Below are 13,711 nucleotides of genomic sequence, written 5' to 3'. Positions count from 1 at the left end.
ACCAATTTATCCCAAGTTGAAGTGATTTGAAGAACTATATTAAATATATGATGGAAAATTATGTTAATTCCCCTTAAAAGTTTATCCAAATTTCTAAAATTAATCTTGCAGTTGATATGATTCTACTGAAAATAATTTAATCATATCTTTTGTTAGCTATTACTGAAGATATAATGGTCTTGATACTGCTTTAACAGTATATTCTAGTTTTGTTATTTTGATTAGTGTTACTTCAATTATTTAAATTCAAATCTAAACTTCACCTGGAAATATAAACATTTGTGTGTTTATTGAGTCATAAATTTGTGTAAATTAATTTTATGTATATGTTTTTTTTTATAATTTTTCAATTATATCCTAGTCAAAATGGTTGATGTTACATAATGACTTCCTGAGTCTGAAATCCAACAATGACTTACTTAAGAATGAGATGGAAAAATTGAAAGTTGAATATAATAATGCACAGCACCAAATTCTGGATAAACAGCAGACTATTGAGATAATGAAAAAAGACCTTGAAAGATCTCCAGTAAAATCTTCTATACAGAACTTTGCTGAGAAAATTGTTCATGCTACTAAGACTAAAATTTCAACAGAAAATACAGAGTTTGAAAGAGTAAAATGGCAACTGGAAGAAAATGCAGCCATTAAGAAGAAACTGGAAAAACAGTTTAAGGAACTTACAGGAGAAAAACAGGATGTTTTAGAAAAATTAGAGCTAGAAACTGCAGATTCCAAAGAGCTTGTAACTGCTGTTTTAAAACCTAAACTAGAAACTGTAAATCAAAATACCATTGAACAAAAAAGTAAATTAAAGGGTGATTTTGAAGAACTAACCAAAGTACATACTTTACTATTGGAAGAAAGATATTTGGAGGCACTTAAAGAAGTGGAACAAATCAGTGTACAATTTGGTGAAAAGGACAATAGAATCTGTGAATTAACAAAATCCTTATCAGAGAAATCTTCACTTGTTGAGGAATATCTGAATTCAAATAATGAACTGACACAAATTGTTACCAGCTTGAAAGAGAAAGTTTCTGAGAAAAAAACTGAGACTAATTTACTGAAAAAGGAGTTAGAAGAAAAATCAGGCACCATCAGTGAGAAAGATGCTAAACTTGATGAACTTACTTCTCTTGTTGGAGAGATGCAACAGAAGGTCTCAGAAATCTCTCAGAAACACGTTTCTGAAATTGGAAAATTGCAAGAAAATCTCAAAGTGGAATATGAAGAGAAAATCTCTTCTATTACAAGTGAATATGTGAATAAGATAACCAACAACTATGTATGTAAGTCTTTGATGGAAATACGAGAAAAAGAACATTCAAATGAATTGGAGACTAGTAAAGAAATGTTACATCAAGAATACAATCAGAAGAGTTGCTGCCTTATTGAAGAATATGAAAAGAAATTAAGATCTGTTTCGGAGGACTTTGAGAAAAAATTATCCTCTGATTATGTTGCAGTTGGTAAGATTAATGAACAAAATAAAAAACATATCCAAGAAGTTATACAAATGAAAGAAAAACTTGAAGAATATGAAGGGAAAATAAAATCCCAGGATGAAGAACATAAAGAAGCTTTGCAAAAAGTAAACATAGAATCTCAGGAAAATATCTCCAAAAATTATATCTCAAAAGAAGTGTTTGAAGCTAAGCTAAAAGATGAGACCAAAGAGTATACACAACTTAAACGAAAATATGTTGAAGAAGAAGAAAAATTACAGAGAGTGTTGAAAGAACATGAGGAAAAATTAGCTCAAGTTACTTTGAATTATGAAGAGAAAATAGCTACTGACTTTGTACCTCGACAAACATTTGAATGTGAACAGGAAAAGCATGTTACAGCTCTTCTGAAACAAGAAACTTTCTATAAAGAGAAGTTAGAGTTACTTGATGAAGAGCACAAAATTTTCATTAATAATAAAACAATTGAATTTGAAAATAATATTGCAACTAATTATGTGCTGAGATCTGATTTTGACGATGTCCAAGCTAGGCTAAGTGAGAAGGAAAAAGAGTTCTCTAAACTACAAGCTGGATATGATTTAGATGTCACTGCTTCTGACAGTGTCAAGGAACAGTATGAGACATCAGTAAAGACATATAAGAAAGAGATCACAGAAATGTGTAACAAAGTTGAGAGCCAAAACAGACAAATTGAATGTCTTCAAGAACAAATTGCAGGGATGACAGAAAAAGCTGAACAGGAATACAATGAAATGAAGGGAGAGCTGAGCCGAGATCTGAGTAATAAAGATGAAGAAATGAAGACTTCCAGGCAAGAAATGATTAAAATACAAAGCGCCTATGAAGATGAGATTACCAAGTGTAAATCATTGATGGAACAGATAAACAGGTTGAAAGGTAACCATAATAATGTGATAACTTCTTTGAAAGAATCATTCCAGTCTGAAATAAAGCATATGAAAGAAACTTTTGAAAAAGAGTTTTACAGGAGAGAAGCTATCTACAATACTGACCTCAAAAAACTAAATGGTAAACCTAATTCATCTCTAAATTCTGTTTTTTGTTACATTGTACCATTCTGCTTTTTAAGGAAAGACAACTCTCGCTATTTTTCCATTGATAATGGTGTTGGCTATTTACAATGAACAACATAAATATTTGCTGACTAGGAGAGAGAGAGATTGCTCAGAAATTATAGAAAGCTATTAGTGTGACAATGTGGTCAGCCCAAAAATATACAAAGTCATTTGCATAAACCTTGATTCTTATAATAGTACTTTTTACTTCCCAGACCTTATTTATATGCATTTACTATTTCTGTGTGAAGACACATGGCCTTCGCACTTGACCTAATGGTTAGGCTTGATTCCTGAACTAGGTGGTGCATTGTATCTTCAAGCAAAGTGCTTCATTTCACATTGTTTCAGTCTACTCAGGTGAAAACACGTACCACCCTAGTTCTGGCACATTCTCTCTTCCTCCCTCCCTCCCTCCCCCCTCTCTCTCTGTCTTCAACTGTTACATCCTCCATGTTACATTGGGTCAATGGATAAGTGTGTCTATGCTTGCATGTGACTACATAGACACCTAAAGCAACTAGCATGAGTTTGATACATGCTACCAGCCCATACTCACTTTCAAGTGACAGCTGTATTTTTTTGACATTTGTACATTTTGGACTAAGTATTTTATCAAAGTAATGTTTTCCCACTGTGAACAATATGATATAGAATTAAATTTGAATAGTTGCTTTTAGCATTTACTCACCAAAAGTGTATTATGCTTTCTTTGTTACAGATTCCCATTTCCAAGAATTGACTTTATCACAAACCAAATGGGAGAAACTTCATCAGACTCAATGTGCCAACATAAGTAACTATGAGAAAATCCTGAGTGAGAAAGAACTTCAGGCTGCAGACATTAAGCAGCAACTGTTGTCTGAAAAGGAAGCCAGAGCTGAGCTTGAAAAATGTCTTGCTTCAAGCAAGGTAAGTTTATTTGGTTCATTATCTCATAAGGAAAGATCCATTTGTTTGTTTTCTTTTTGTGTGCAATGAAAGCAAATGGTTTTCAGTGGTTGAAAAGAATGAGGTTTGGATGTGCCATGTTAATATGCTAGAAACGCTTAGTGGAAGTTGAAAAAGCAGTTGTATGTGTGTATGAGTTTGTATTATCATCTTTATTATTACCAGTGCTAATGTTGTTATCATTAGGAAAACCATGAAGAAGAGATTAAGAAACTAAATAGCATCATAAATGAAGCTAGAGAAGAGTACCAGCAGCTGAAAAAGAAGAATAGTGGCACTGAAGCCTATTTCCACAACAGGGAACAGCAGATAACCACAGATCATACCAAGACTTTGTCCAAAGTTGAAGAAATGAATACGTCCTTGGCTAGTTGCTTACAGATTTCTCAAAAAGAGTTAGAGATATTTAAAAAGAAGCATGAAAATATATCTGCTGAGGTAATTTTCATTTTGAGCTGTAGTTTATGGTTATTATTTTTATTTTTAAAGGAAAGCTTTTATGTCAAATGACATAGGATTGAAAGATAAAACAGGATGGTCTATTGCGGTACAAATAAATTTTGCAGACATATATACAAGCATCAAATTGATGATAATAAATATATTCATAACAATGGCAACCATCATTATCATTTTTCAATTTGTCCCTTCATTAAGCTACATTTCACCTTTTAAAAGGAAATAACCATGTAATCCAGGATCTACTACTCAAAAGTGCTATAAAATTTTCAATAATAAGTCTGTCAAAGTTAATTGTAGTTGTTTAAGAAATGTAAGATTCCAGATACAAGGTAGTGTAGTAGAGTTATCCTCTATTATACTTTTGTAAGTTATTTTTTGGGGTGGAACAAATTTTATTATTTATCATTTTCCCTACATATTTCGTATATGCCAAAATAAGCATTAACTACTGTGTATCTTTGGCTTCCTAGCCCCTGTATAGTATGACTCTTTTTAGTCAGTAATTTTCTCTTTTTCTCTTATCATCTGATTAATTTGCTGATGAAGTAGAATATATGAAGAATGAATTTATCTTTAAGATAGTGTTTATCATCACTTTAACATGGGTGTTCTCTGAGAACTGATGATATTGCTATTTTAAACCCAGGAAAACATCTCCTCCAGCTGGTTATTCAGTGCACTTTCAAACCCAATATTCATTTCAAGCAGGAGAGAACTCCTGCCACCCTAGCTCAGGGATCACCAGATCACATGATTTTGATCTTATTGGATCACTTTAGTGGTGGACACTCATTTGCAAATGAAATCACACTAGTGCCTTCTGTCTCAAACAGAGATTTTCCAATGAATTTATTTTTATGTTAACTATATTACATAAGAGCATAGTTCTCACTATAGTTCCCATACAGCTCAACTAACATATATAAGTGAATTAAAATTTATTAATTGAGGAATATTTAAATGAAATGCAAAGTAAATGAAATTATATATAATAACAGGCCCGGGTGCTTTTATAATTCTATTTTCTGTTATTCTTGTTTTGTTATTTTAGTTTTGCTATCAATATATGTATCTTACTGTATTTATCTTGCTTTAACACTGCTGTTCATACTGCCTGTTTGTATCCAGATATACAGGGTTGTTGAAAGTTAAGTATCTTGGCCTTGTACCTTACCTGCTTAGTGGTTATTACAGTATGTTTTTTGACCCAGCCATCTCTATACCAGTACTGCAAGGAAACAAGAACACAATATTTCAACTGTATTTCTTTTTTTTTTATCTTCAGATCGATCATCTCAAAAAACAACTAAAGACAACCAAACAAGAGAGGCTAACTATTATTGGTAAACTCCAAGACTATAGAGTGTTTTATGTACTATTTACAGTAATGTTATGTTCCTTCCTCGTGGTGCCTATTTACAGTTAACCAACTGGGCTGTCTGATAATGACATATCCTGGCCATGATCTGAACATAGTGTTGCTGACAGGATACACATCACCAACTTTGATAGTTCTCTGGTATTCCTATTCATTTTTCACTATCTCAACAATACGCATACCAAAGTATAGTTCTGTGTTTGAAACCTATACACATGTGTGTGTGTGTGTGTGTGTGTGTGTGTGCATGCGCGTTTGCATATCATCATCAATCATCGTTTAGTGTCTGTATTCCATGCTGGCATGGGTTGGATAGTTTCACAGAACCTTACAGGTCAGAAGACTGTTGAGTTCCAATATCTGTTTTAGTATGGCTTCTATGGCCGAATGCCCTTCCACAAATGGTTAGAGGTAGGGAATATAGGTATGTATGTAATGCAGTGAACAGCAAATGGGAAGGGGTCATGGTCAAAATTGAATATCAGTTTGGAGGAAGACAAAGAAAATAGGAGTGGGTTAGGGAGGAGGATACATACGTGTGTGTGTATACACAAGGACTGTGTGGTTAGGAAGTTCACTTCTCACCTCATGGTTTCAGGTTCAGTCCTACTGCATGATTCCCTGGGTTAGTGTTCTCTACTATAGCCCTGGGCTGACTAAAGGCTTGTAAGTAGATTTGGTAGATGGAAGCTGATATGTATGTATCTATGCATCTATGTATGTATATGGGTGAATGGTTGTATATGTATTTGTACCACTTGGTCTTGACATCATATGATGTAAACTAGCATCACCATCATACAGTTACATTGCTTGGAATCAGGTGAGGGTTGGTGACAGGAAGGGTATCCAGCCTTAGAAAATCTGCCTCAACAAATTCTTGCTGATGTATATGAGTATGGAAAAGAAAACTGGATGTTAAAACAATGATAATGATAAACGTGTGTATGTATATGTTTAATGTTTTGTTTTGTTGTGTAATGAATCTCAGGAGAATATATCCAAAATTCTTGGTAAACTTATCACTAGCAAACTCATCAGTGTAACAATAGGCTTCTGGATCACTTGACATGGTTGGAGACTGCTTATTGTTGCTGCTTAATAAGGCAGTGAGCCGGCAGAATCATCAGCATGCCAGGCAAAATGTTTAGCAGTATTTCATCTATCTTTACATTCTGAGTTCAAATTCTACCAAGATTGATTTTGCCTTTCATCCTTTTGGTGTCGATAAAATAAGTACCTGTTGGTCACTGGGGTCAATGTAATCAACTTACCCCTTCCCTCAAAATTACTAGCCTTGTATTAAAATTTGAGACCATTGTTACTACTTAATCTTGTTCTGTGGTAAAAACACAGCTTGTAGCTATGACCCCTTCCCTTTAAGGTAAGTAACAGTTTGTATTTAACTGTTAGTTCAAGAGAACTGTTGGCTTCAGTAGAATCTGGTGACAGAAAATGATTTATAAACTAGTGGTGTCCATATTGTTTTGCTGAGAGTTTAAGATAGTCCCCCAACCTCATAAGATTTCTACAGCAAGGTTGCATGTGATTCAGTTGTGCTTTGATACTGAATTTATAATTTTCATATATTTGTTATAAGGAGAATGTGTTTAAGTTAAAACTGCAACTTACTCAACACTAAAAAAAAACTTACATTTATGTATTTGTTATGCAAAATCCTTGATGAAAAAAATTGTGTGTTGAAACAGATATTGTTATACTTGGGGATAGTCAAATATTTGCCAATTAAATGCTGGTTGCCTTTCCTGTCACTCACCTGTTTTTTAAGAGAGAGATCTCTTATTCTGCACATCTTCAAAGGTGTGAAGCAAGCAGTGGCAACATTCCCACTTGTAGATCAAGATTTTCATAGAAGCAGACACAATATAACCAAAGATAGACACACGCACACATTGTGTTCAAACAAATATGGAACAAGCAGTCATTGTGAGATTTAGTCTTAAAGAACAACTCCAAATGACACCTGCGGACTGTCAGACTACATTTGTTTCAGTGTACTTGTCTTCTCAGTGATAGATACCACTTCAATCATTTGTATTTTATTTGATCAGAAACCTTATGGTTAATCCACTAGAAGTCCTTTGAGGAAAGTCCAACCATCATGAAGGTTACCATCAGTGGTAAGGTTGCCATCAGTGTTCTTACCATTATATAGTATGTACACCTTGTGTAGTGAGCTCATTTTACCCAAGAAAAGAGGATTTGATCTCAAAGCTGACAAAACACTGGTCAATTTATACAACACACTGTACTTTTACTATAACAGCTATTCATAGTCCTGTGTTTGTTTGGTGATAGTATACAGTTGATTAGTTCTCCATCAATGACAGTCAGATATGGTAAATTCATTACAAATTATAAAGTTGAATATTTTTAATGAAACACAAACCAAATAGGTAGTGTGAATGTGTAATTACATTTCTGAAATAAAATATTACTCAATTAATAGAAATCCTCTGATATAACAAAGCCGGGACATTTGGAGGTGGTAAGGTATTATATAACTCATGTTGCTATGTAGGAAGTAAAAGTGTTGGCAGTATAACCGTTATTAGAATTAATTAGTCATAACATGTTTAGCATTGTTTTGTAAATTTGTCTTTTAAATTCCAGATGAGTCTTTGAAAAGTCCAGGCTTGAGCACAATGAAAAAAGTTCCTTATGATCTGAGGTGCAGAACTAGTAACACATGGAACAAGATGAAAGTAAAAGATTATAACACATCACCAATAAGGTTGGTTGTCTAAACATTTGATTAGGTCAGGCAAGTTTATTTCTATCTACAAGACCACTCACCACAACAGAAATGAGATCCTAAACCCAAGGTGACATACAAAAAGCATTGATGTGGTTGTTGGTACCTTGTAAAAAGTACTGGTACTAGTGCCATGTTTAACCCTTTACTGCATTTATTTTGAGATGCTCTGTGTTTCTTTCAATTACTTTAAATATAACAATGAGTTTAGTGAAATAACTTAGTTATCATTCAGCTAGTGTTAGGAACATCAATTGTGACTAAGGTTTGGTGGAAGATTTTAATTCAAAACTTATGAAAACAAGACATTTCTACTCAGAGCTAGAGCCAGTTTCAGCCAGGTTGGTAACAAAAGGGTTAAAAGGGTGATGGTGCTATGTAAAAAGAACCTAGTATACTCTGTGGAGTGGTTGGCATTAGGAAAGGTATCCAGCCTTAGAAACCAAATCAAAACAGACTAAGGGACTTAGTGTGGCCCCTGGCCTTGTCAGTTCCTGTCAAGCCATCCAACCCATGCCATCATGGAAAATGGATGTTAAATGTTGATGATGACAATGATGATGAATTGGGATTGTATGATATTTCATAGAATTTTCAAATGTTATTTACAATCCAGCTTGGAATACCTTTTTGCTGCTAATGCTAGGGTACTGAATACTAGTATAATTGATAATACAGCTGACTAAACCAAAATACCTTTCAGTATTTATTTATGTTCTAAATTCAATTTCCCATAAGGTTGGTTTTGCCTTCAATTCTTCTGAAGGTAATAAAATAAAGTACTAATCAAGGCTGATTTAACTGAATAGAGATGTAGACTTTGTGAGTGAAAACATATCAATTTGAAATCCAAATGATGTGAGCAGACTACCAGACACAGTGTTTTGGCATGGTTTCATATCTTCAATGATAGACTTCATTTAGAACTAAACTGAAACTTTTGTCTCTATATAGACTTTATGATTTCATCTGCTTGCTCACACCATAGTCTCAGTTCACAGAACCATGTCAATACCTACAAAGTCACTTCTGCACATATTGCCCAATTCCTTCAATGCAAAACTGCTTTCTCAGCTTCTTTATATTCAATCTTTTATGTATGTAATAGACTATAATTAGCCTGTTTCAAACAGAGAAATTGGTTGCAGTTTGGAAAAGATTCAGTTAATATACATTAAAATAAGGATTTTAAAATGAATTATTTGGTGTTAATAAGTAAGTATGTAATCCTCCCAGCCTGAGACTATGGGATGAATAAGGATTGATGATAAAAAATAATAGGTGAACAAGCATTAAGGTACTGCTAGAAATATTGGTTAAAATCTCTTTAGACAGAAAAATGAGATCTAAAGCTATTTTATGGCTATATTACATCCACACTTACCATCTGCACCTCCAGTCTGAAACCTCCATTCTGTCCAGAAACCAATCTACTGAAAGCTGTCCAGAGACATGGAGCTAGATGAAAACCCTCTTTGAATTACTTTCTGCATCTTAAACACCTTGCTTCTCTAACTTCAATATATAGTAGCTGACTTGATGAAAGCCCATAAGATTATCCACTACCTTTCCAACAATAACTTTAGCTACCATTTTGAATTCATTATCTCTACCACATGTAGACACACTTATATAATCAAAACATAGCACAGACCTTGTGACTTTCAGAAACTTTTTGTTTTTACAAGCTCAGGATTGTTGAAGAATGGAACAAACTACCCACATTATTTCTTAGCTGTCAGTACACTATATCCTTCAAAAATTCCATACTTTCCAAAATTTACCAACACTACTCCTGATGTGCCCATACAGCATGTTTTATTCTTTATGGCTCTTTCATTGTTCATTTTTCTGCCTTATTCTTTTATCATATGAACTCTGTTTCTTTACTTGATTTCTGCTTTCTGTGTTCTTTTACTCTTTTCTGGCAAGATTTAGTGCACCTCAGCAGTATATACTATAAGCTCATTACTATTATTTAGTTTAGCAACATCATTGAAAAAAAAACATATTCTCAAATTTCTCAATGTTTCAAAATCACAATCCAGAAATCAGCAGTGCTTCTCACAAAGAAAATAATTACAAAGAATACTGCTGGAGATCCTCACCACATATTAACAGATCCAACTTTTTTCCTTTTACTCTTTTTCAATTGAGGGGTACCCTGTTTTGCTTTACAAGTTACAAGACAACTCCCAACAGTGGTCATGCCAAAAAAGTATTCAATACATATCAAATGGTTGATAATTGATCTGAATAGCAATAATATAAGGCTGACAATAGCAACAATACAGGCTGAAAGGTCACATTATTCTTGTAGGTGGCAAAGCAACTTTTATTGTGCTGGTAACACACAAAAAAATACTCTCTGTAAAGTGGATTGTGTCAGAAAGAGAATTCAATCATAGAAACCATGCCAAAAAATGAGACATTGGGAGAAGATATAGTCCTCCTATGTGTTGAATCCTGTCAAACCATCCTTCTCATTGCAACTTGGAAAGCAGGCAAAATGGAATGATGATGAATAGCTTTACTGTCACATACCACTATTACTAGGCTCTTTGAATTCTTGTAATTTTCATTGATTAAATATTTTTATTTTTGATGTTAACTTAAAATTCCCATTTCAGCAGTTGCCTCATGGGAAGCCCTTGAGAAGAAATTTTACACAGACTCTTTGATGGTAATTGATGTTGTGACCTGTGTCATGCTTGTGCCTAAAGTCTATCCTGAGAATTCTGTCATTGATGAATCAATCAAATCTGACAAAGTATTGCTTCTCTATTTTTGTTTTGCTTATATTCTACATATTTTCTAAGATATTTTTTATTATATATCTCAAATTTCTTTCTAAATTTTCAACAATTTGCTTTTTCTAAATCCAAATAAACTCTTCAAATTAAACTATTTCTCTGTCCGCTTTTGAATTTTCTTAGAATATTGTGGTTATACATCCAGACAAAATATTTCAAAATTATGTATTTCACTTTTGCATACTTCCTCACTAGCTGGCTGTAAGCAGTTATGGACTCATCAGCTCCTATAACTTATTTAGCTATACATTAAAAAAGCATTTGTTAAATAATTAATTTCTTATTTCTCAACCAATAAGAATGTCATTTATTTGTTCAGAGTATAACTTTCAAATAAAATCTGCTTTTGATAAAGCAATGCAGATTTGTTGGGCATGTGCAACCTCAGTTGTTTGATGCACTAAAATGCATCATAAAACAGTCAATGATAATGCAGAAGCAATAGTCTGGCCAAGGGCATGACAATGTCTATAGTGTTTGTATCATGATAAAATACCCTCAATTCACTCTGTAAAGTATTAGATGTTAGGAGAAAGAGCATCTAATCATAAGAACCATGCCAGAAATAGAATGTACAAGTGAGATTGGTTTTCTAACCATCTTGGAAGGCTGATCAAACACTCACAGAGATTCAAAATCTGGCACAGAATGTGACTCATCAAGCATCATTACTGTCTTCATTTAATTGCTGGCAAGGCCACAGTGATTCGTTTTGCAATCATATTATACTATCAAATATATTACAGGTTTACAAGTCAATATCGTGTTTTATGATAAGGTGGCAATCTAGCAGAATCATTTAGCATGCTGGGCAAAGTGCTTAGCAGCATTTCATCTTTCTTAATGAGTTCAAATTCTTCTGAGGTTCACTTTGAGTTTCATCCTTTTGAGGTCAATAAAATAAGTACCAGTTAAGCATCAGGGTCAATCTAATTGAACTATCTCTCCCCCAAAATTGCTGGCCTTGTACCAAAACTTGAAAGCAATATTGTGTCTTACTATGTATTAGCAGTATGATATTTTCATTTAAGCATAATTAAATCTCAGAATGAGATTGAAACAGTAATCACTCGATAATGTAAAGTATAGAAGCCATCTTATCATGGCTAGCCACATTGGGGAGGAGGTGTTACTGTAGCTTTATAGCCCCAAGAGATCTTCGTCTCTAGCTGGCTCTAGACACAATATCTGTGTCCTGAGCATATCACTCAGGCTTGCGAGGAAGGGATGGCCTCCCTTTGCAAATACTCCAAGGACACAGATATTGTGTCTAGAGCCAGCTAGAGACGAAGATCTCTTGGGGCTATAAAGCTACAGTAACACCCCCTCCCCAATGTGGTTAGCCATGATAAGATGGCTTCTATACTTTACAATATATATATATATATATATATATATATATATATATACATATATTAGCATTAGGAAGGATATCCAGCTGTAGAAACCATGTCACAACAGACAATTGGAGTCTAGACAGCTCTCCTAGCTGACCAGCTTTGGTCAAACTGTCCAACCCATGCTAGCATGGAAAACAGACATTAAATGACGATGATGATATATATGTGATAAAGATAGATAGTCAGGTGGTATGAGATGAATATATTTATTTTACCACTTGATATCCATAGAGTGACAGTCGGTTTACAGCTAGCATCATGCAAAAATAATTAATTTTAGTGTCTAATAAATTATTTTGCATGCTTACACTAGTATGTATAAAGTACATAATACTATTGTACATTTTACAAATGAACACAGGTCCAGAAGGCTAGCTCATTAGATCAGCAAAATATCGTAGTTACATCAATTTTTTTCCAACTACAGTATACACATACAAAAAAATCATCTTCAAAATGTTAATGTATGGAAGACAATAATTAATAAAGAAATTTACTATTAAGGGGAGGGGAGGAGACTTACTAAGGTAGTAAAAAGGAAACTGAGTAGTAGTGATGAATGTGAAGATGATATATAATATCAGATAGAAAGAGTCAGGTAGGTTTTTATCAATAACCTAGAGGTATTAATGATAGAGAGAGAAATGAAAGTGAAAGTTTAAAGGAATGAGAGAAGTTTACAGATATTGTGTTTATGAAATATAGAGAGTAATATCAAAAAGAAAGAGAAATAAAGTGAAACTAGAATGGGAGAGAGTGGAAGCCAAAGTAAGCACAATAGAATTAGTATGGTAGACTGGAGGATACTGAGCTATCCTCAGTAAATAAAATGTGGTGAATATTTATCAGAACAGAAAATAGTGAGATAACTAATTTTAGTCTTAAGACATATATAATTAATAGCATAATACAATTGGTTATATAAAAAAAAATGGATAGTTTATGTTAACTGTTAGTATTGAAAATAGGGTTAAAATTAAATTGGTCAGCAGATCCTAAGTACCTAAGTAGACTAAAAATAATCCAGGAAATAGAAAATAGGTATATATCTATCATCATCATCATCATCGTTTAACGTCTGTCTTCCATGCTGACATGGGTGTATGTGTGTATATATATATATATATATATATAAATAGGTATATCCATGTACGTATGCAAATATAATATACACAGACACACACACACACACACACACGCATATATATATTGTATATATCTACAGGGGTTGGATGAAATAATGGAAACATCTTAAAATTTCAAACAAATTTATTTTAATATGGTGTAGGACCACCTTTGGCAGTAATTACAGCTTGAATTCTATGAAGTATAGACTCATACAAAATTTGAATTGTTTCCAAAGAAATTTTTGTCCATTCTTCA

General features: G+C 33.4%; 1 protein-coding gene across 5 annotated transcripts in view; it reads left to right on the top strand.

Moving 5' to 3' along the window:
- The window catches only part of LOC115217669 (uncharacterized protein PFB0145c-like), a 63,395-nt gene extending 52,373 nt beyond the window's left edge, over positions 1–11,022 (top strand). For 3 of the 5 annotated variants that reach the window (XM_036507551.1, XM_036507552.1, XM_029787418.2), the window contains 6 exons: positions 362–2,501; positions 3,270–3,460; positions 3,686–3,937; positions 5,247–5,480; positions 7,974–8,094; positions 10,746–11,022. In XM_036507551.1, the coding sequence (XP_036363444.1) occupies positions 362–2,501; positions 3,270–3,460; positions 3,686–3,937; positions 5,247–5,387 (2,724 nt within the window). In that variant the 3' untranslated portion in view covers positions 5,388–5,480; positions 7,974–8,094; positions 10,746–11,022. The remainder of the gene's footprint in view (positions 1–361; positions 2,502–3,269; positions 3,461–3,685; positions 3,938–5,246; positions 5,481–7,973; positions 8,095–10,745) is intronic. The other 2 variants (XM_036507554.1, XM_036507553.1) reach the window with 2 other exon arrangements.
- Positions 11,023–13,711: the final 2,689 nt, after the last annotated feature.

Source organism: Octopus sinensis, linkage group LG11, assembly GCF_006345805.1.
Source record: "Octopus sinensis linkage group LG11, ASM634580v1, whole genome shotgun sequence".
NCBI classification, from domain to species: domain Eukaryota; kingdom Metazoa; phylum Mollusca; class Cephalopoda; order Octopoda; family Octopodidae; genus Octopus; species Octopus sinensis.
Note: the sequence above shows the minus strand (reverse complement) of the source record. Positions and strands in the feature narration are given on the sequence as shown.